At 47.7% G+C, this 24,666-nt stretch overlaps 1 protein-coding gene across 1 annotated transcript; it reads right to left on the bottom strand.

Annotated features, from left to right (window-relative positions):
* Nucleotides 1-1,288: 1,288 nt before the first annotated feature.
* Nucleotides 1,289-24,501, bottom strand: LOC122379172 (neurotrimin-like). Its single transcript, XM_043361140.1, has 7 exons — nucleotides 24,343-24,501; nucleotides 16,705-16,832; nucleotides 12,025-12,232; nucleotides 5,208-5,378; nucleotides 4,709-4,837; nucleotides 3,867-4,005; nucleotides 1,289-2,196 (listed from the first exon to the last, which is right to left on the bottom strand). The coding sequence occupies exons 1-7, from the start codon at nucleotides 24,443-24,445 to the stop codon at nucleotides 1,857-1,859; spliced, it is 1,218 nt and encodes a 405-aa protein (XP_043217075.1). The 5' UTR covers nucleotides 24,446-24,501; the 3' UTR covers nucleotides 1,289-1,856.
* Between the last annotated feature and the right edge of the window lie 165 nt (nucleotides 24,502-24,666).

Genomic DNA, 24,666 nt, shown 5'->3' with positions numbered 1-24,666 from the left:
TAGGTATACAGAGTAAGCAATGCTGCGTAGTGCGTGTTTTATCAGTCATGAAATTGTCTTCACTGCACATTGGAATCGAACATGAAGCTGTCTCCCGAAGTTTTTTGTTTGCTTGTTACGTGCCCCGCAGTAGTTGACGCTATTTTTCTCTGAAATCATAGGGATTAATATCTTGATGTCAATGTGGAAGTGAAAAGTTCTTACATAACGTGCTTTTACTGCTGATATGTTTGTTTCCTCCATCTATTACTATTATATTTCACGTGCTTGCACACAGTTGATGCAAGTAAAATTATGTTTCTCGATTATTTCTAACGATCTTTTACGTCATCAGCCGCTGCTCATTCGAGCAAAATAAGTGAATCGTACCCAGAGATGTAAAAAGGACAACTCAGCGATGTCGATCATTAGACATCTGACTCAGACCACAGTGTGCTACCCATGCGATTCCATAATTGCAACGCTGGTAGAAATTACAACCTACCAAAGGAGGAATCACAATCTAGGTTAACTGAACTATTGGCGCAATTGTTTGATGAGAATTGAAATTTAAAATGAATGCTACATGGATTGTTTCAATATACGAACAACCCAGCCTCAGTACAAAATGCAGGGCTGTTGTGGATATTCACTACTCAGTGGTGTTCGCATTATCGTAACCAGCTTTTTGTTAAATTTGAACAAGGTCTAACTCTTCAAGAATCACTGTGGTCAGTCATCGAACTTGGCACAACCTCTGATCGTACCCACCGACACTTTGTGACAGAGTTGTATGATTTATTTTACGCTGATATTGCCAATTTCGGTAATGGAGTTCGCCGTCGCCTCTCTGCCGCCTTCCAGCGATGCCGGAAAATCACAGACAAGCGACCCCAAACTTGTCAACTGTCGACGCGAAAATTGATGCGATGCTATATGATATCGATGGAAGAGTTTGATTGAGTAACCAGCCTGTAAGTGAAATGTGCTAACAGAATGGGGGTACATTTGGCGTATATTTAGAACTTATTGAATATAAATGATCAGATGAAGTATGAACTACTCTGAGATGGAACAGTCTAATAGATGAACACTGTTGTCGCTAAATTGTCGATGTAAGTTAGGTTATCAATGACAATAGTAATATCGAAGTAGGTAATACTTGCTGATAGAATATTAGATATCGTATCTAAACCACCGCTAGCCATGAAGTGTTTGGTGAGAAGTGACACATTGGAAAGTTGACTGTAGTCTGTTTTAAAAAGAAGGTTGTCCTTGGTGCTGCGCTGCAGGTATAGTAACACATTGATTATCAGGTCACCGTTGCTGATATATTACGAATGACCTTTCGTATATAGAACACTTCACCCATTCGCAACACCATATCAAATCACACTATAAACCTCAGGGTTGGCTCCGTGCATCTGCACGGGCCATCAATAATTGCATCTATCGGCCGCCTCACTGAGCCGGCCTCAACAGTTATGACTGATAATATCCTCGGGTTGGTTTTTTTACAAGGAGAACTCCGTTGAGCCGATCTACTCGCCGTTACCGGCTCTGCCGAGCGACCGGTGAGTCCGTCCCAGCCGCCGCGGACCATGCAAATCACCCCTTCGCGGCGGCAAAACCGGCAGTTCGCCGGTAGAAAACGCCACCTGCATCGCAACGCACTAACGCACTGCCGCCACACTGCGCGCCCACCGCGCCGGCCGCATCTTAAACAAGCATTTGCATGTGAACATCGTCGATAACGATTCACAAGGATCAGGTCGACTCCAAATAAAGCTATCAATCACACTGCGCGCATCATCACCGACGAAACAAAGAAGCACCGCCCGCCGTCGCGCCGCTCCGACCACTTCCCCTCGCTACCGTCAGCGACGCCAGCTGACGGCGGCGGCGAGGGGTAACGCGCCGGTGACGAGCAGTGACGCGGCGGGGAGCGGCGGTGGCCGGCCGGCGGCGGAGGCGGCCGGCAGCGGCGGTGGCACCTCGGTGGCCGCCGTGTGCCGCGGCCCGTGCACCGAGCGGCCGCGGCCCGCCGCCGTCGGCCGCCGGTAGATCTTGTGCAGTCGGATCTCGCCCTCGGCGGAGCCCATTGAGTTAGAGGAGACGCAGCGGTACACGCCGATGTCGTCCTCGGATACACGCAGGATACGCAGCCACATAGTAGTCCGGTAGCCGTGCCGCTCGTCCGAGATCAGATGTTTGGGCCTGGCGGAGAGGACGGTACTCGGTTACAGCAGGGTCAGCCGGCTCGACCGCATGGGCCGGCAATCGTAATGACTTGTTAAACAAAATATATTACGGCAAACTCGTGTTTTCATCATGGCCTAGTGGGACGCCTATACGGTAATTCAATATCCTCCTTGATGACAGATGGAGTGGCGCACACGAGTTTCGGCATATGCATTCAAATGCATGTTTATACTGACCTGAACGTCAACATGTTTCTGTGAGGTGAATAGCACATGAACATTGAACACTGGTGATATTGTACCCCACTATTATACGAAACAGATGTAGCATAAAACCTTTGAAATGTAAAAAAGCCGCCAAATAAAAGTTTACGTCGAATGATACGAGACGGACAGAAGTTTCCCGTTACATTTGCTTTGCAAATCGCCGCAGCAGCCGAGCTTTCCGTGCAAATCAGATCAAATAAATCAAAACGTGTGCCGACAAACAACTGAGTTCTGAGAGTGGCGGACGGTGTCGACGCGACCTTCCTATGCTGAACCCCAACATTAAATAACCATAGCCCGTGCTACTTAACGTCTCCTATAAATAGCGTATTCCGTTCTACAAACTGAAGTCCTGCCAGCATCCGGTGCTGGGAGTGAGGATGAATAGACGACAACGTGCCACCGCGCTGTGGCGATACGGTGTGCCTAAATTGGTCTCGATCTATGCACCGTTCTGGCCCCGTACTGACGTGTGCTTCTGAATTGTGGTGGTTGTTATGTGTCGTGGCGTCGCAATGACTGTACATAGTGTGGTGACTGACTGGATCTCGCACTACGTGAGGAAAAGAGGGGAGGGGGGAGAGAAGAGAAGAAGAGAGGATGGATACAAAAGAGAAAAAGCAAAGTGAAAGAAAGAGAGAGAGAGAGAGAGAGAGAAAGAGAGGAGAGGATAAAAAATAAGATGATAGGAGAGAAGGGAAGAGGAGAATAGAGATGACGCCCCTCCCTGGCGCGGACCGCTGCGTCCCATCTCGCCGGGACCACAAAAAGCGGGCAGGCCGGAGCGAGGGGGACGGGGTACCAGTTGACCGATAGCTGTTTGTCCGGGCGGGGGTCCGACCAGCACCCCCAGCCCCTGATAAACACCACGTGGGGTGCGCACGCCATCGCCACTCGCCAGGGAAACGCACCACTGACACTAATGTCATAATGAGATGGAAGATGGTCGTAATATTACACGGCTATTGTCTGTGGGCCGATGAGCCGTGCTGACGACCGAAGTAGTGAATGGCTGTTTCCCGGGCAAATGGAATTGTACGGCGGGAAAAGTACGGCGGAAGTAGTGCATCAATCAGAGGAGCTACACGCTTCTACGAAAAATTGTGAACGGAAGGGTTATGTCTGCTGAATCATTAACGACATACGTCTCCCGACTCTTGCTTTGGAAGGTGACGGTGGTGCTTACTGATGACTGCTAATGGAATCTTTGAGTAAATAATTCAAACATAACTTATGGAAATTTACGAGCAGTCGGCTTTATGATGAATATACCTCATCATGGCGCGTATGTCATAACACGCTTGTCCCTTTTGTCATGACCCATCATCTTGTTCAGTTATGACACACCCCGTGAGATTTTTGGGACGACCATCATTTCCTGGTCCCATTTCAATGATGATCAGTAGCTTCTCTACTCACGTTCCAAGCAGCATCTCGTTGCGGTTATTGACCCAGTAGTTGACGGTGTTGGGGTAGGCCTGGATGTCGCAGCGCAGCGTGGCCTGCTCGCCGATGATGGTTCCGAGCAGCTCCGGGACGGCCGTGATCTCCGGTCGGACTATAGCACGGGGCGGGCAGGTGGAAGGTCAGATCAGTTCAGTCAGTTGTCAGTCTATTCAGCACGCTCAGTCCGATCAGTCAGGGCAGTTCGGTCAGTAACACCGGTCACTAATCACCAGTCACCAGTCAAAAGTCACCATTGACCAGTCAAAGATCATAGGTCACTGCTAGTCTGATCTGCTATCGGTCAACGTCACGGTGACTTTAAATATTACTGGTCAGGTGTGAGTCTAATTGCGGTCATCGACCCTGGTCACTGGCCAGTGAGAGACCGAGGTACTTACAGACCGACAAACCGACAGACTGACGGACCGATATACCTGCTAACAGACTGACAGACAGACTTTTTGATTGATAGACCGACAGACTGACAGTCTGACCTAGGTACCCACAGATCGGCAGACCGACAGACTGACCCCGGCATCAACCGGACAGCCGATACAACACCATGAGGATACAGAGGGCTCGGATTGGGCCAAGTGGACGAAACTAGCACGAAATGGGGCCGTTTCTTTCATAAGTGTCCCATTCGGCCGTTTAGTGTGATGGTGACACACCACCATTTGACTCTAAATTCGTAGAAAACTCAGCACTCAATTCATTCTCAGAAATGCTGCTATGCCCTGATATCACTGCATATTGTCGAGAATCAAACAGTATCAGAGTTATCACACTGCAAAGGATCTGCTCGCTGCACTCACAGTTGACGTAGACGAAGATCCGTTTGCTGATGGCCGGCGGTACGTCGTTTCGGGCAATGCAGAGGTAGGCGCCCATCTGTCGCCGGGTAATCTTGGTCAGCAGCAACGTCTCGCCGTTCGCCTGGTACTCTAGGGGGGGAGGGGGGGGGTGCAGAGCTGGTAGATTCTCACCCATTCGCAACGTTACTGTCATTGGCTAGTACATCTACAAAAGTAGGATGAGCGAGCCACATTACCTCGACACTCGAATTATCACACTGGGGGCACCAAATGTAGAGTTTTTAGAAGTTTTTGTGCACGTCTCTGAATCTCGATAACGCAAACATTTTCAATTTCGCCTACACAGTTCGATTCAACCTTCTATTAGATACCAATTAGCCAATTATCGTATCTAAATGCAGTGCAATTCTGCAACCTAATCCTACATCGCTGCGGTCTTACAATTTTGTGTGCTGTTTTATCGCGATGTTCGTTCACTACTGACCGCTGATCCACTCACCCTTTTGCCTGTTGCGGTAGTCTCCGTGCACGAAGATGGGCTCGTAGTCCTCCCTGCGCCAGGTGATGTTTGGTCGCGGGTAGCCGTGAGCGGTACAGGTCAGTCGGGCCGTCTCCCCCTCGGCCAGGCTGAGGTCACTGCTCGACTCGTCACTGTTGATGTCGGGGGGCACTGGGCGGCCGCGCGCCACGAGATCAGAGGCTGTTGGTAGGTTATCGCAAGGTTTTGCTGGTGTCTTAATGAAGCGTGTGCACTGTGCAATATACGGGAGATGGAGGCTTCGCCTGCTGTGGGTCAAAGTTATTGGAGAGGCCAATGCTTGAATGTACCATGTGTTGTGTGTGGCGTAAATATTAGAGCGTCGTGCATGGTGCCTAAAAAGAGCCCTTTAGTTAGAGATAATTTGTAATACAGCGAATACGTGAGGAACAAGAGATCTGTTGTAAGTAAATTTTGTTTTTAGTTTAATGATTCGATTACTTTGATGTATGCCCACCAAATTGTTAAAGGGAGATTATGACCTTTTCCCACTTTATTGGAGTTGGGACCATTTTTTAGTAAAAAATGTATAAATTTAATGTAAATTCATTGCATTTTGCCGAAATCACAAAATTACCATGTTTTTTTTTAAAGTTGAAGTAGCTCAAGCGCTCCGCGCTTGGTAGTGATGGGTGAGCAAGTACTTGCAGGTTTAAGTAAAATCGGTGAGTAAAAATTACATAATATTTGAAAATTTTATTTTAATTGATTGCTGCCTTCATGGTCGATTCGTGAATAAAAGGTTTTCTTATTCATTTGTTTTTTCGACGTGTACGAATGCTTTTAATTATTAGGTACCGGACAATACATAATTTAGTTGCAGCATTTCTCATTTTAAATAAGGAACGAATGAGAGCACAGTCTTGCTCTTTATTTTTGGAAGAATTTGGTATAAGTTATTTCATTAGTCAGTATGTCAAAAGACTCTTTTCATATATTGATACAAATACATTACCTTTCTTAGAATACCAGTGAGTCGAAATACATGTGTACCGGATGACATAAATTTCGTAGCTGCGTTCCATCTGATTTGAATGGCCACAGTACCTACACACGTTGGTTGTAGGGTACTATGCACCTACAACCAACGCCCTACACACGACACTGACAACCAAGCTAACAACATAAACAAACGGTAACATAAACAAAAAACCAAGCGTCGCTGTTTGAAACAAAAGCGCCATACACTGCGACTTTTTTTATAGAGAAGGACAACGCATTTCGGTGGGTGTTGCAAGTACTGCAAGTACTGCTTTTTTTGCAAAAATAAAAATCATTTTTCACATACGAAAATGTGCTAGGAAGTTTTCATATTTTATAGAAACCACAGTAAAAATAGCATGGATGTCGAATAAATTTTATTTAAGAAAAAAGGAAGTTCATTACAGGGTTGGGCAGATAAATTGGGACAAATTTCAACTTCCTCTAAAACGACTATTTTTTGAGTGATAAAGATAATTTTTGATATAAATATAGGCTAATGAATACCTTTCCATGTTATGCAGGTTGTGTTGTAATTTTGAGTCGGCTGGTCACAGAACGTGGGCTTAAGCAAGCCACTATCAACTTAGTCCGCGCGCACATGCGTGCCAATAGGGGAAGCCGGGGGAAGCCCGGCATAGTAAGCTCTTTTTCATTTTTACGAGCGAGCGAGCGCAGCGAGCGAGCGAGTTCATACTGAATTAAGGGAAAATCCTGAGTATGAGCGGCCGGCCGGCCGGCCGGCCGGCCGGCCGTGGGGACGCTCTTCAAAAGCTAATATCTTAGGAACGGGACATCCGATTGACAAGCGGTCTTCTTTACTGAATGTCACTTGGACGTAAAAGTTCTGTGGTGTGATGGCCACCATGCGTTCTTGCCAACCACCGCACGTGGCGCGTGGTAAAGTTGGACATTTTTTAAGAACCCCCAAAATTGCAACCTCAATAACGGCACAACGGTTGGGCCGATTGAATTGAAACTCGGTACACAGTTAGGTCTCCATCAGATAATTCATCTGCATGTGTTAAGGTTGGGGTGCTACTGCACGTGCGCACGTGCAGGGGGCGCTCCCAGATCTCGAGAACGGCTGGGCCGATTGCGCTCAAATTTGGTACACGGTTGGGGACCAGTTAGTAGGGTGCCGTGCAAAAGTCAGTTTGGACCCCGCTTGCACGTGCGCACGTGCAAAATGCCGCTTCCAGATCTCAGGAACGGCTGGGCCGATTGCGTTCAAATTTGGCACACCGCTAGCGACCGGTTAGAAGGGTGCTTTGCACAAGCCCGTTGGAAGTACCCTCTCGCCCTTGCGCACGTGCAGGGCTCACTATCTCGCTCGCTCGTTCTTCGCCCAAAAGGCGTTTTACTGGTTATTACATACCATACGTGCTGTATAAAATGTTGATATCCTGCTAGCTAGCTAAGTTCATTGGCCGTGTTTTCCCAAAAATTCGGTTTCGTGGAATAAGTATAAGGTTGAGAAAATCGAGTTTTAAAAAAGTGTTGATTTTTCTGGGGTAAGCCCGGCATAGGGGTAACGCCGGCCACCTCCCCAGCGCTTTACAACGAGTTGATGAAACCATTATGTGTTTTCCAAATATTAACGGAAAGTGAAATATTAAGGTACTGATTAGCTCTGGACATCTTAGAGTTTATGTCACTACTGGTATTTAGCTAGCGTCTACTACATATACAGTACAGGTCGATGAAAATCGTGATGCAAAATTGACAAAAAATGTGTATTTCAAAATTCCTTAAAATTTCTTTTTCTTTTTACCTTAATGCATCATATTGCATATCATTCGACTCGGCTGATGAAGAAGAACACAACGACACCATTTTTGAAGCTCTAGCTCCATTGTCTGTCGCGTTATCTGCAAAAACGTAGTTTGACCCTAGTTGACCTTAAGTGACATGACTGGCTTTGTCTATGATAACATGTTTATTTTCGAAATTTATCTTTGATCTAGGTGTAAACCAAACCTGCTCAGTACCTATTATCTCATGGAAAACAGTGGTTTAGTGGCATTGCTCTCGGTTGGGGGTAAGCTTGGCCACTCGCCCGGGGTTACCCCAATGTGCTAATTTTTATTTTAGAACAGCGATATTCGAAAAAATGTCATACTTAAGCCAGCCTGCCTCGTCACCCCTCACTACAAACACTTAAACGGTCCTTACATAACATTCGTATAAATATTAGTACTGTATGGTATAACATTAACAGTGCAAGATATCTCACTTTTTAGCTAAAAACCCTTAAAATATCATTTTTGCGCTATAACTTTAACAATATGCAATTTTTGTCAGCCTTAACTTTTTTGCTGGCGTTACCTTAGCTGCCACGCTGAAAGGACAAACAGTTAAGCATTTTATTGTGAATAATTTAGCCGGAAACGGGGTGGCCGGGCTTCCCCCGCGCCCGGGCTTCCCCCGGCTTCCCCTACTCTAATTATGCTCCATCAAATGGCTGAAAGTAGTGTGTATCGAACAGACGTAAACGTTGGAGGAAGAGATGATATTGACTCATCCTTACATACCTATTGCATTGACACCGGCCGCTCCCCCGGTTTTCCAGGGAGGCTAAAAGGCAAAATTCAGTTAAATCAGAGGATCCTCGCGAAAACAGTGGCGCGAGCTTACAACGAAGGTAGCCGCGCCATGAGAAAGCGATATACCAGCACCTCAAACATGCACTCTTATGCATTGATGCATATCAACCTGTCAACATAGATGTTGAAGCAGCTGTGACGTTAAAAAGATTGTTTCCTCTTGAAGGGCTTGGAGAAGCGAGCAAGCACGTGCAGGTCTTTTTCGACGATGGTATCCCCATAACCGAACATATGAACAACCGCAAACACCATGTAACATCGCAACCAGCCCAGAAGACGTGATCTTAGTTCCAAAAAGCATGCAGCAGACATCGGTGATGGCATTCCACCCGGTGACTTCTGACGGTCACATGGGGCCCCCTTATTTTACGGAATCGGGAGGGGGTTCGCCATTACAAGGTACCTAACCATTATTCCGGCAGTTCGAATCAACAAGATGAAAGAAGGCAACATCCTGCATGGAGTGATGCTCTTCGAGGAGTCAGCTCCCCGGCATACAGTAAATTAAATACAAAATCTCCTGAAACGGAGGATCCCGCAAACTGTACCCAAGGGAAAATGCCCCCTTCCTCAGTAAACCTCAGCCCGCACAAGTTCTGGTTGCTGGGGCGTATTTGCGGGTGAATCTAACGAACGTCCCCATGTGACTGTGGTGAGCCTCAGCAGTGCCAGTTGGCTACAATTACGAGCCATTTCAGACGGAAGATCTCGCCGCGCGTGCGGCCAGTCCAGGCACCGATAAGAACTGATGCAGGTGGACCACGGTGACCATATTTGGTGAAAATGTGTGAAATTGGTGTGACAATATGTGATCCAAATTTGAAATGCCTATGTTTACAAATTTCTAAGCTACGGCGTTCCAAATGCAAATATGTATTTTGTCCCAATTTATCTGCCCAACCCTGTATCTCCCTTTTGAACAGCTGCCCTTGTTTGGTTCACATACCTGATATAACGAACAGAGCTTATGCACCTTCAAGAAAATGAAGCAAGACAAGTGTTGTTTGTCTATTACCAAGCAAATAGTGCACCCCATGGAGTAACTAGACACATCACTCTCTGACCACATATGACAAGTGTTTGATTTACCTGTTACCATCTAGGCATCTAGGCATAACTACACCACACTTCATTCTGGTCGTTTCATTATGGATGTTTGAGCATACAAGTCCGTGGCCATTAGTAGTTGTTCTGTGTTCTTTTCTGTTTGTAGATGCTAAATGTCAGCAAAGCTCACTAACTCCATCAAAAGCAGCTCCGGTCATCAATGGGGGCTCGCGGCGAGGCTGTTTGCTCGTCGCCACAATGCCATCGACCTTCTGAGGACGATTCGCTAGGCGGACCGGCGCGGTGCAGGGGCGATGTCACAGGGGCCTGTGGTCTGCACGACTTATTCATACGAGCCCACCTACTGCCGGACGAAACTTTCTGAGGTCAGCTCACATGGGCATTGGGCAGCAAAAGGAGCTCGCTATCTGCCACTTCCACTCTATGCAGTGTATGCGATATGATTTTATCATATCAGCCCGCTGTTCTGGAATTGCTCGTCCACTGCTAACGCCGCCTCATTTGAGTGACTCGATGTTCGGGTGGTCAGACGGTTAATTACATAATAGCTTCATGCTGACAGTGAGTCTGCCTGCCCAGAGGGCGTCAACTTCTGTCATCTCCAGCAGGCATGTAACTCCATCATGTTACCACCATATGAGCCCTTCTATTGGATATTCGAGTGCCGTCAAGAGCCCGTTAGTGGCGATAGGCTATTAGTCGCTTATTGCTCGAGTTTGTCAAGGGTCATTTATGAGCCGTAATGAAGCCTGCCAATGGTTCTCTGACTCATTCATTAGTTCGCGGGGTAGGGTGAGGCAGATGTTTGCGCTTCCATTCTCAATAGATTGATTGCCGAGCCGCTGAGTTGACCCTTACTTACTTGAACTGTTTGTGTGTAGAACTTTGAAAGAAAGCACTTTATTTGTATGCAATATGTGGCAAAATTTACAATTACTGAATTATAGAAATACATATGATACAGTAAACTATAAAAGTTGTTTTGCTTATTGTCGTACGAATCATGAAGACTGGGGTGCATGGTGGGGCCGGTGACACCAGACCACCTCTGGTCTCAAACGTCGAAGTGCATTAGTTTCATATATCACACTCGAGCTTGTCAAGGGCCATTTATGAACCAGCCCTGCGTCTGTCGGCGTCCAGCCACAGCCTCCTCTGGTCCAGCCCGCCACCTAATACAGGATTTCACCCGTCGCTTCCGCCTCTCAACCGAGCGTCTGCGAGCCACGCTGAGCTCGGTCCGATCACCCTCGACCGGCGGACCATTCAAATTGCATCTGTCGCACGTGCCGGCCGTCACTTCATAACGGACCCCCGACCGCCTGTCGCGCCACGGTCCAACACCACTGGGGCAGGGGAAGCGATCGGTCGCGGCACTAGACAACGGAGACGCCCGGAGTCAACGGAGACGCTGGAGACGCGCAGAGACGCGCGAAGAGGAACGGAAGGAACGGAAACGGCGGTGGTCGGCCGGCGCCGCGTCGCCGGATGACGTATGAAAATGGGGCCGGCTTGGGGCGCAGGAAATCGAGCGCAAAAAAGCCGCTCCGATGATGGCTCGGAAAGAGCAGGGACGGCCTCAGCCGGTGGCGTTAGTGGGCGGCGTTTTTGTTCCGCGAAACTTCTGTGTCGGTGTACGTTTATTCCGATAGCATCGACAGTTGGGCCGGCACACAGATCCGCCCTCACTATATTGTGATTCTTGGAACCGGTCAGAATTTAGCGGCCGTCGGCATATGAACTGGCAGGCTCGATTGCCGATCCACCCATGCAGATGTTCTATTGGCGCGATATTAAAGCCAGCGGGCCTCGGCGTGTACTTTGATCGGACGGGCTGCTTTGACCGGCCAGCTCGGACGGCTGACCGGTCGGTCGCCAGGCGGAGACAAACGAACCGCCGATAATTCTGATATTATATCAGAAAAAAAATGTTAGCATTTAAATCACACGCGCTATTTGGATAGTTTTGGTGATGGAGCTAAAATATTTACATTTACAAAAAAGACGTCAAGAAATGAATCAGAAAATTAACCTTAACGGCTAGTTGACTATCTAGCCATGACAAAGCACCAAGAACCTAGTTTTCGGTCAACTCAAAGACAAAGACAGCTCACCAGACTCACCTTGCACATCCACGCATCCCATTTGACTGCGCATTGGTTTGGCGTTGAGCTGGCACATGTAGCAGCCGTGGTCGGACGCCTTCAGCTGGCGAATGTGGATACTCCAGGTGTGCTGCATGTCGTGGCTGACGCTGATTCGTGGGTTGGTCGTCACCACCTGGTCGTGCACCGTCAGGATGGTGCCCGTATCCGACTTCATCCAGCCGACCTGTACGGCAGCGAGAGAGGGGTGCTATGTTAGTCCGATACTGCAGAGAAAGAGAGAGAGAGAGAGAGAGAGAGAGAGAGAGAGAGAGAGAGAGAGAGAGAAAGAGAGAGAGAGAGAGAGAGAGAGAGAGAGAGAGAGAGAGAGAGAGAGAGAGAGAGAGAGAGAGAGATACAAGGTGCATGTACTTAGTTATTTGATTTTTTTCACAAAAGGTATTTTGCTGGAGCCTAGAGAGGGGGGTACTTTCAATGAATGACCTTTAATCGTCGGTGATAAATCTCGTTATGAAAAAGAAGAAATAATACGATAGGGTTCTGGTGGCTGTCTTCGTATAGGGAAAGCCCGGCTCAGCAATGAACCGTCGTGGGTCACCCTTGAAATGCCTAAATTTTTACCGGTGGACGAGCATTCACAAAATATACGGGACAATGTTTCCCCATAGCCTACATATTGGGCACATTCCATGAGATCCCCTCAAAGTTGGTCGCAATTGATGGTTTCATCGCCTTAATTCCGTCGGTCACCTAGCACCATCGCCATTGCTCTCAACGGCATGCCCAGGACACCTGAACTCATTGGCATGTCAAATTGCTTTCCGGTTTTCCCATAGCCGTAAAGTCTTGCGCCTCAAATTGAAAAGGGGTTTTACATCTGTAGCCGACTGGAATTGCCAGGCGAGTCAAGAATCCAATAACCCGTCCGACCATTCGACTCCCAGAAAGAATTAGAGCCGGCCGGTCGGGTGGTCCAGGCCGGGGCGTGCAGGCAGCGGTGGCCGGCCGCCGTCGAGAGCGCGCAGAGGCACCAGCCGGCCGGTGCCACCGTGTGCTGAATGGTAACATCCGACACTCGTCCCACAGCACGGAGAACGCAACTGGGCTCGTAAGGGACGCTTAAAGCTCTCGCCAGAAAGTGACTTTATGTAATGGGCTCCCATTTAAATAGAGTTGTTTGACATGTAATTTAACTCACCGGTGCTTATCGCATCGCTTCTCACTGCTTTTAGAGAGCAACAAGCAAATCTCTTGTAACGTTTGACAGTGTACTTGGTTGGCATTCAGTAAACGCCAAAGCTAAGTGGAGCAAACAATTGTGGTGAGAATTTTATCTTCCAAATTTTCCACTGTGATATGCCAAATTAATAGCATGCAACATAATATGTTAAAATGATCTTTGTGAAACCTTCCTTACAATACATATAAATCATTTATCTCATCGTAAAGTTTGTCAGAAAGGCGTTTACATTTTGCTGAAAGTCTCTGTTCGTTCTGCAGCAAATACATCAGTAAGGTTTGGTGCTGGAATGTTTGTGAACAAACACTGCTTAATTCTATTGCCGCTCTTGGTTCACAATTTGAAAGTGTCCTAACTTTTCAAAATGGAGCGGTACGATCTTGCGAAAACAAATCGTCCTGCTGGGCAATTCCTGGCAGATGTCTCGCTCGCCGGATGCAGTGCCCCGTTGAGAATTGCACATGACATTCGCCCTTGCCAAACTATGTATGTCGCTAAGCTTTCCTAACTTCTTTCAGCCGCGGACACAGCGTCCCTCCCCCGCTGGCGCGGCTTTGATACATGCCATTCAGTTAATTAAATATCACTTTAAAGGTGCTCCAAAGCCCGTTTTGAGACACCCGCGAACACCTTGCCGCTTTATACGGAAACTTTCACAAGTGTTTTCTTTATTTTCACTCTGTCTCAGTTTGATCTCCCTGCGTTAAAGTGACCATCCCACCTTACCATTAAATTTGAGTTGAGATAGACAAATTGGGGTCCTTGGCCCACAATTTCCGATTCCGTCACTCACAACATCGAGGAATGCCTTAAATCGAAAATATTAAATTTCAAAGTTACAGTTCTTGGATTCAGAGGGACTAATGCATTTGAATGCCCCTTCTGACTTTGTAACGTCAGCGTAAATCTAGCGATTTTTTAATCTGATACTAAAAGACAATTGTTGTTGTGGTGGTATATACCTACTGCTTTGCGCGCAACATCTGCCGCACTTTTAGGATGCCAAATTTTTGGTTCCAACTGACGTCATAGGAACAGGGGAGATTCCAAAAAGTAAACAAAAATTAAAGCCTAATATCTCAAAAACCGGCGAATATTTTTCTGTGAAATTTGGTAGGTATTCATTTTTGTTCTTTCTGAACCACGGTACATGACATTTATACCAATTCGTTAACTTTTTGAAGGTGGTAGGGTTCCTTTAAATGCCCCCATTTGTCATTGTGACACCTGTTGCACCCATTTTTAGAGCCGAGTCAATGTTTCATGTCTCTGACCCACCAGTCTCGGCGACAGTTTTGACCACCACCCTCAGAACAGCTGATCCTGTGCCGATTCTAACGGCCCGATTACTCGACGAGCCCAAAGAGGAAGCGACAGAACAAAAGGAAAGGAAAAGCTATGCGAGAGGTAGGGTATGAAGGTGAGTGTGAAAAAGACAGAGGGATGTGTAAACAAATAAGTCAATTATCTCCTAACACAAAAAACGAAAAACAAACCTAAACAAATGAGAGCAGACGAGAGAAAACTGAAGGAAGAGGAGAGGAAGATGCATCAAGCGTGAAAAAGAGAAAGCTGGAGCACGGGCGAGAAGGGAACTAAAATAGCAGTCGTTTCGCCTCGGCTCCCGCCGCGCCGGTATCACTTGTGCATCCTCTGGAGTGTGAAATAGACGAATTCTTCAAATGTTGATTCTTTCCCCGAATATCTCGAGCATGAAATAAAACGGATCTGTAGCCTTGATAGCGAGCTATGTTGGACCTATCAAAATTCTCGACCATTTCTGACATAGTGGTTTAATAGTCTGAAAATACGGGCTCTCCGTCAGGATAGCGCACCATAGATTGTCAGAACGGTTCGAAAATTGTTACGGTCGCTGCGATCGGCGCGCTCGGTCGGTGGTCGTCGACACGAGTCGCCGGATAAAGGGCTCGCTCATATGCACATTACTGAGCTCAGAGTGTCTCGTGGCTCTTCGCCGGGCAGACAGGCGGCAAACGGAGCAGGCCGACGCGACGGCGGTGGTCGGGGGGAGGCGGCCGGCCGATCGGAGCTGCCAGCGGTGGCGACAGCGGCGACGGTGGGGATCATAGATGCTGTCAGTAAAACCGAACCCTACTCCACCGTAAAGGTCCATCCTCGCCATGAACTGCTAACGCCGCCTACACATCGCCATTTGTAGTACTACCAGCACCGCTCCTGGCGCCGGCCCTGTCGTGCCGGCTTCCCATCCCGACGGACGCTTTTCTCGCGCCTGCCCGGATCTTAAGTGGGTGCACATATGCTCTTTCACTTAGCCGTAAGATAAATGGGTGGCGGCCACAATGGTCGGAGCTACGTGTCACGACTGGGGAAGGGAGCCGGCGCGCCGGCGCCGCCGGCGGCTGCTACAGCTCCCAGACCGATGACGGCGAGGTGTCGCTATTTTTCAATCGGACAACGCTACCAGCTGTAGATCAGGCCCGATATTGGCAGCACAATGATCTATACATGCTCGGAAAAGCTCAGTAAACTGTGGAAGACGGCGACCCCCGCTCCGGCGGCGATTCTGCCGAGACGGGGAAAGGAGGGGACGGTGGACGGTGGACGGTGGACTGTGGACGGTTGACGGCGGACTGTGGACGGTTGACGGCAGACGGCAGACGGCGGACGGTGGACGGCGGACGATGGAAGGTGGAAGGTCTATTTCAGAGCTGAATGTAGACGGGATGGAAGACGAACAATAATACTGTAGAGGAGCTTCCTGTGTGCAGATAGGATGAGCTTTTAAAATATTTGTTGGCAATGTTTCATAAAGTTCCATTCACGCATTGCGTGACATTTTGCTGCACCGATTTTCGCTGCGCACTTGCGCAGCCGACCTCCTGACGCTGATATTAACGAGGCAAATACAGCGCAATCATCTGTCTGTCACCATGTGTTTCATAGTGATGGGAGGAGCGTTTCACATTGGTGCTCATTTGTCCCACCCTGGACCACTGAGAGTGGCAGAGACCGATCGGATGAGCGCCGTAACCGCCGCCTTGTTCTCGGCTCCGAATCGGAACGCGCGGCGTCTAACCTCGTTTCTGACGTCTAATTGAAAGAGCTTCAGTGCGTCGCCGTAAATCGGTGGATACGGGCTTTATAACGGATTGGAACCGGTGTCAGCAGTTGGGGTGACTTTTGGCGGAGGGCCAGACACCCCGCAGTGCCGCCGCTGAACGTACTCGTCCGTCCATCCGTTTGGTCGGCTCCGGCGAACAGAATGATAGAAACGATGAGACAGCTACGACAGCCACTCGCAGTAATGCTCGAGAGATGCACCATGAAATGATCGATCGAGCCAGCCCAGATGCACAGTTCAACGGCATCATCACATTCTGTCGTGAAATTAAGAGAACAGCGATGACTTACGCAAGAGGCATTTACGCTCCTGGCTCCTGGCATTTACGCTCCTGGCTCCTGGCCCTGGGACTGACCTTATAGTTTCCGACGTTCTGCACGGAGCACTGCAGGGTGACATCCTTTCCTACGGGTGCCGTGACGTTTCCGATCCACTTGACAAAGGTAGGATCGCCCTCCTCCGTCTCAATGCCGTATTCAATTTCTGAAACAGATCCACAGCAGTAAACGTAACGGAAAAATAAGTAAAGACGGCTGCAGCTGGCAACAGTGAAACTAAAAGACATTAAAAAACGTGTGCCTACGCAACTTTTTCTTTTGTTTGTTTTTTTTTTATTGCGTGTGTAAACTCGAGGTAGGGGAAAGTGGGGTAAGACGGGCACCTTAACTTTGGAGCCATTTTTCGGCCGGTTAGAAACATCATAGAAACGGGAAACTGGGTGAAAACCTTTTTCAGACATTTTACTTTCATTTGCCAGAAGATGAGACTTAGACCTGATTCAACAAATAAACTGCAGCTATTTTTGCAAAACCTTGCAAAAACCCGTCTTACCCCACCCCATGGGGTAAGACGGTCACATGGGTAGGGCAAGACGGCCAGCTTCTTTCACCGATCAGCGCAGCTCGCAACAAATGCCCGAGATTAGCCGCATTTATACAGTCGCTCGTTGGTCTCAAGTGCTTCGGAAATGGCAGTATACGAGATTCGTGCAGAAGGCGTATGCTCCTATATAGGCCCTAGTTCAGAAGCCATGTAGAACCGTTTTTCACATTCATTATTCGAGAATAAACTGTGCCGAAGGAATATTGCTAACATGTCTGTGAGTATCGGAATCGAACATATTCTTATTAGAAATGCTTCTTTTTTCCTACAGCAACAAAAATATTTTCACCATTACAGACCCATTGGGTTCATAGTTGCCCGTCTTACCCCAAACTCAATGTCAGAAGTTCAGCACGATTTTTCGCTGTGGACAATTTGATGCAGACAAAGCAAATCCGCCGTAAATGAACACTGTTGGCATATGAGTGTACCACAAGTGATTGCGAGTTTTTAACTCTATAGTGCTGTACACAAAAGCTTGCACAATACATTATGGATGTTTTCAATGAAATGAGTGTTTTAAAGAAATCAAAATAAAAGATTATCGACTGAACACAAATTCACCAGACTTGAATGGTGGTGTGTAGTGGGAAAGGCAATTCTGGTCCTAACTTTTCTTGCTCGTAGCGCTATTGGTTTGGTCTGCAGAAGGGGTGCCCGTCTTACCTACCCTGACCGTCTTACCCCACTTTCCCCTAAGTACGAGGTCGATCCCGTGCAGCGAAAAAAAAAAACTGGTGAACTCAAATAGTAACGTCACAAAACTCCACGTAATCGCTTTTGATGTCCCTCGTGTCTATATAGTCTATGTCTTCACCGTCGCTGATTCCGATCCCCTGCCTTCTGCAAACCAAGGACGTTGGTCTTTTGTCTCACATTCTTCTGGCGCAGTCTCCGTGTCCGTGTCCGGTTCGCTGTCTCCGTGTCCGGGTCAGAATACCCGCCTCTCCTCAGCGAACGTTCATCTCCCGGCCTCGGGACCACCAGCCGGAGGGCCTTTGAACCGGTGATGGGCGCCGTTTGGTGCACCGCCGGGCCGATTGGCCCGCCTAAGAGGCGCTTCTGTAAGTGGCGACGGTAATACGCGACTGCCGGTGACGGCATCCACTTAGCCGACAGCAGTACTGAAGATCGTTCGCCGAGGACCAATCAGAGGGTGTCGCACCTCCCCGACCTGACTCCGGTCAACCGCCCCGGGGCACCGGCAAATTGGACTGGCTGAGAAGGTACTGAAGCATGGAGATGAGCAGTAAACTGGCGGAGGTAGCCGTAAGTCATATCGGTGCCGGCTTTATTTACTTCCATTATTTATCACAGACCTTTCTGACAATTGCATATGTACCGGTACGTGTTATAATTACCTAGCCACGAAAACATTGAACGTAAAAAGGAAGACCCCGGAACCCTAACAGATTACAAGTTTTTCTACTTATTTAGATAATTGTTGATCGACCGTTTTGGTCCATATAACAACGGTAAGTAGTGATGTGCTACTGTTTCAAACTAGGTATACACCTGCCCACTAGAAATTGTGAGGGCCCTCCCTCACCACCGGTAACACACACAGTGCGGCGCTCTCTCGCACCAAACTCGGGCCGCGCGGCGTGCGTTGACGTGTTTATCGCTGATTCCAAGAGCGGTGTTTTCCCGTTGCTGGGACGTCACCTCTGTCTCTGCGACTGTCGCGGAGTTGGGCCATAAACCAGCCAGAGACAGCGGTGGCCGACTGCGAGGCTGCCCGCCGGAGCACCGCACACTTGGCTCTAGTTTGTGCTACCTGGCTGTGTGCAGCGGGATGCAATCAGGTGGCGTGCATGCCAGGAGGGAAATGCAGACACTCGTAATAAAGAAGGGCCAATGATGCTGATCTCAGGCAGCTTTTGCCAAATTGTCAGGGAACTCAGATTTGTTTTTCAATAGAAAAACACAGTTGTACGAATAGTGTTTTAACTATTGACAACAAATCTTCGGTTACGCACATTGGCAATGCAAAGGGTTCTGTGTTAAGACGAATGAAGATAAAATATAAGTTCTAAGAGCGTTCTAATAATTGCAGATTTGAAATGTGAAAATCACACAAATAGCTTGTGCAGTACGAGCTTCTCTGCATTCCTTTGAAGTCTCAGCTAAGAAATCAATTAATTCCAGTCCAAAACTGCATGGGTGTCTTTTATGCCCACACATAATCCATTGGCGTATTTTCAATGTAGGCACTCGTGCATTCGTATAGCGTGGTTCGTCATTCGCACTACCTGATCACAGTGACTGATACGAACCGAGAGGCGTTCGCTAAGACCGTCAGGGGATTTTCACAGAAAAGTTAATAGAGCTCGAATGTAGATTTTCTGTCAGCCGGAACGGTGCGAGATATGACCAGGACAGCTGACTTCCACGAACAGAAACATTGGATGTCGGCGCAGCTACGCTGAACCAGAAAGTTGCAGGATGATTTGTTTGAATGACCAAATGGGGTTGCATAATGACCTGCGGATGACAGTTGGCGTAGTTAAATGTCAGGGTGCAGTTTTCTTTGCGCAGTGACAGCTGTGATGAGTGATGATTGTCGGACTCCAACATTTGCTATTGAGCTGGAGATATCTGGTGACGACAAAAGATCCGTCATTGGCGACTTCATAGGACGGCGGTGGTTCGCTGGTGACTCAATACTGACGCTAGAAGTTGTGGGCCACGGTGGCGTTCTGTCCGTCGTTGGTGAGGCTGCACATACCCACAAAGCGCGAGGGTCAGTGTTGGGCAGTGGAACGATCTATCATCGGTTTAAAGGCGAACGATATATGGTTAAATAAGACAGCCTACATGCTTAGAAACGGATACCTTCCATTGGTGTAGGTCACATTCACTCGACAATTCCGTAACTTTATTCGTCTGATACTTCCCGAGCAAGTTTGTGCGCAATTGCTCCAGCCTCACATAGCCAGTTAGTTATCAATTCAATAGCATGGTTCCATCCGAATTACCAACAGCTGACATTAACGGCGCTACATACGTGCTACATACTCACGAGTAGTGCTGCTGGTATTTTTGTTACAACCAAGTCCGCGTGGGTGGCAGGTATGTTGAAACTGTCACCTTGTCCTCAGCATGATAGGGTACGTTGTTTATATCTGTGTCGCCCACACGACGTCTTTAGTTCACGCTGCATTGTGCAGAAGCTGACTACCGTCGTATGGCACACGTTTTACGTACCGTGTTAAAAACTGGGTTAGCAAATGAAGCGAGGGGCAGCGTCCTTATAGCAAATAGACACTTGTGAAGCAATGAATGCTGGATCTTTCTGAGAAGTCTGCACACATTGACAGTAATATTTGTGCGCAGGGCACGTATGGCCATTCGGCTCAGAATACGTGCTGTTATCACCGGAAATGATTTTGTCTCTTTTCTTGCCATCTTCCTTGGCAACTGATCCCATGTTCCAATAAGGAGCAGATCGAAACATAGATAAATCATGTTGCATCCAAATTTGTATTCCTGCAAACACTCATTGATTTGAATGACGTAAAATGGCTTCTCTGTGCTTATTTACTATCAATCAGCCAATCTCCGGGACTTTCTGATCGCGTTTGGCAATGAATCGGCCTTTTGATATCTAATAATCAGAGTGTACCGTATTACGCAGGTCATTATGACATGGTGAGCTCATTCATTTTTTGCGGAAGCCGGAATAGCATGGTTGCCATGAATGAAAAACAAATGCTCTGGAAAGCTGACTTCCAAACATCTCATTCTTAAATGTTTTCATTTCTATCATAGGTCGCTGCATGCATTGTGAGTTTAAAGATAACAATAGCCCCCCCCCCTCCCTCACCCCACCCTTCAGATGAAGGATGCAAAATTTACGTTATTTTTTTATTGATTGAATGGTGTGAAACGTTTTTTTAGCATGATTATAATTATAATGGAAATCAGATGGAAAGGTAACCTTTTGTTCATAACTAAAATAAGCTAAAAACAAATCCAAAATATATTTTCGGTGCTGGACCTTCTTCAGTGGAATGACAAAAACACGAAAGAGTGATACATTTTAAATCTAGATAAGTAAGTACGCACTCGCAACGCTTGGATTCTTATATTGCTTGTTTTACATAGCATCGAATATTACACATGGGAAGCATGAATATATAGTCATGCAAGGGATAAAGACTCTTGAAAATCTTATTATTGCTTATCAAAGAATGTTTAACCTTCTGTCTTTACATAAAAGCGTGTCACCCAAGCAGTTGCCAAATGAAAAGCCTATACCTACTCGCCTGAAAATATACCATATTCCTACGTAGGGGACGACCTGTATCCATTGAATCTTTTATTGCTATTAGAGGTGAGGTCGACAGCTCCAGATTATTCACATCCGGAACGAAAAGCGAGCACCAGACTGGCCTGAACGGTGAACCGGACTCTCAGCACGCATGTACCGCTCAGATCAGAGCAGGCACCGACGTTTTGAAGCTGAGATGACAGGGAATTAACGCAGCGCAACTATTCCAAAAAAGTAGTGAATAATTTATGAAGCCGTTTCTTTATAAATGCATATCAGCACCTACCCTGACTGTAATAATGACCTTACTCTCCTCTAAGTCGGAGAAAATGTCTACCTCTCTATCATACATGATACTGAGGGAAACGCCTTATCGCGGACATAACCGACAGCAGCCGGTGACGATTTCTGTCAGCTAATGGTTCGAGCTAAGTTACGACGGCAGTCCAGCGCCGGGCCGGCCTCCGCGACACTCAATGTGCGGCTAATCGGCCGACAAACGTGACGCTCACAGGCGCCAGTGCAGAAAATAAGTGCCTTTGTGAAGATGAAGATATTCGTCTCGCTTGCTAACAACGTCACTAACCTCTTATGCACATTAGGCTTGACAATTGGCTGAAGATGAAGTGATAGTTTCTTTCATGGGCTGCAGTTAAAATAGTTGATTTCAATCCTGGGAGGAAGTGTTAAGTCTGTGCAAGTCTGTTGATTCTTGTGATGAGCCGGCAATTATTTTATGATCTTTCTTCGCGGCATAATCTCTATTTCAGAGCAAACTTATCTGCTCTGACTGTGTGCGTATGGTGAGACTCAACGGCGTGGAGATTTAAAGGATTTCCGGAGATCTTTCAATGCTTCATTACCGAGTGAGGGTGGCACAGGCCTTGCAAATAGAAGTGTTTCAAACCAACAATTATTCTTTCAGTGCGTACTAAATAAGCCCAGCACTTAAATTATTAAGCTGTGTTTCACTGTAGTGCAATGACATCCTTATACTATTTATGGCATGCATTTAATGTAAAATTGAAGGTAGCCATTAAAAAGGCGTTGCTATCTAATTCAGTCGTGTTGTTACCGTACATTACTCGTATATGTAATTGGAACAAATATTGCCGCTTGGAATCTAGTGGCACTTACAAAAAATGTCATTTCGTACAACACGTCACACTTATTTCGATGAGCTTGGCTGTTCAAGCAGTCACATTCATGCTTCACTGGTTTGTCATGCAGATGAAAATACACTCGGTGTTCTCACCCTGCAATTTTATTTGCACCAACCAACTGAACGTGTGCGCAACGGACGCACATTGGGGCCCTCCATTTCATCCTAGACACCAGCATGACGCGCGGTATCTGCAATTTGTCTCAATGGCGCGGTGATATATTTACCGATAGCTTACTGTGCCGATTGAACTATTGGCACGATCGGCCGCGTCTCACATATCGCCAGACAGCCGGCGAGATTTAGAGCCGCATCAATTATCCCAGAGTGGAGTTTACGATTAATTAATTCGCGCCTCTCTTTCTCCCTCTCTCTCTCTCTCTCACTCTCTCTCTCTCTCTCTCTCTCTCTCTCTCTCTCTCTCTCTCTCTCTCTCTCTCTCTCTCTCTCTCTCTCTCTCTCCCTCTATCTCCCATACCCCTCTCAAAGAAAGTCAATCCTCTCATACCGATCACATTGCATGCATTCTTGTCTCTTACTTCTCCCAATTAATCCAATATCTTCTCGCAACCCCACAGTGCATCTAGCCAGCATCCGCATGCACGCCACCATGGGGACTAAGGCCGCTCGATAATCTAGTATTCAGTTCCGTCTTATTTCACTGTGTCAAAACATCGTGACGCTGTTGCAATGAGATTACAGCAGGGACAAAATGCTTCAACAATCCCTGCGCGTCAGATGCATGCCTCCGTCGGATGTGTATCTTCGTACTAATCTTCTAACCGTGAGTACTCGTAAATCCCTTCTGTCTTACCTTCGCTGTCTCTGCCATGTCCTTATAGCTCGCCGTTCATGTGTTTCTGCGTCTGACCTCTTGCAACGCCTCACTGCTCGGCTGTGTCCGTCCCACCCGTTCTCACCATTCCTATGTTTCCACCTCTCCATTCTCACCGTTGGCGTCTCCGTCTCCGTTTTCACTCTTCCCGTCTCCGCTTTTCCGGTTCTCACCGTTTATATCTCCGTTACACCCGTTGCCATTGTTGTTGTCTATTTCTCGTCCTTTCTCACCGTTCCTTTGTCGCCGTCTCCTAGCTCTCACCATTCCTGTCCCGTTTCGTCTTTCTCACCATTCCCGTCTCCGCTTTCTCCCATTCTCACCGTTGCTGCGTGAGTTGCGGCAGTTGTGTCTCGGCCTGCTCCTGTCTCACCGTTGCTGTGTCCTCCGTCCAACCTATCTCACATTAGCTCTATCCGTTTCCCCCGCTCTCACCGTAGCTGGGAATCTCCTTCTTAAGGCCTGGCTACACTATGCATTTTCTGCGTGCGTTTTGTTTTGCGGGTTTGCGTGTTTTGCGTAACATCGTTGCGGACATACATTAGAAAAGGCTATAATTAATATAATGTTTATGTTAAGTATATATAAAAGTTCATATAACTTTTACATTGGCTAAAATTTAACATAAAAAACATACCATAAAACGTCATATCGATTTTTTTGAACGATATTACGTAAAAAAACGAAAACTCGCGAAAAATGCACGCAGAAAACGCATAGTGTAGCCAGGCCTTTACCCTGTATCACCATTCCCGTCTCCGTCTTTCCCTGTCTGACCGTTGCTGTGTCCCTCGTCTAACCTATCTCACCATAGCCACCCTAGCCTCTCACACCCGCTCACCGTTACTGTGTGAGTTGCGGCCGTCGTCGCCGTACCGGTCGGCGGCCGATCGTGCCGAGATGTGCAGCGCCAGCAGCAGCGTCACTCGGACCGAGCGGGCCATCGCGCCGACGGGCACGGCCGTACCAGCACTGCCGCCTCCGGCGACGACGCGCCGTGGACGACGGACGGTCGACGGCGGAGGGTGGGCGGCGCACCCGCGCGCAGGCCCGCGGGGGTTCATGACCCGACCGGCCAGGGCGCGCTGGGCGACATACACCTGCGCGAGGTTTTTGCGAGCCGCGGGTGAACAGATGAGGCCATCCAGAAAGGCACGGTGTGGTA

Source organism: Amphibalanus amphitrite, unplaced genomic scaffold, assembly GCF_019059575.1.
Source record: "Amphibalanus amphitrite isolate SeventyFive unplaced genomic scaffold, NRLGWU_Aamphi_draft 000073F_arrow, whole genome shotgun sequence".
NCBI classification, from domain to species: domain Eukaryota; kingdom Metazoa; phylum Arthropoda; class Thecostraca; order Balanomorpha; family Balanidae; genus Amphibalanus; species Amphibalanus amphitrite.
This window is presented reverse-complemented; position numbering and strand designations above follow the sequence as displayed.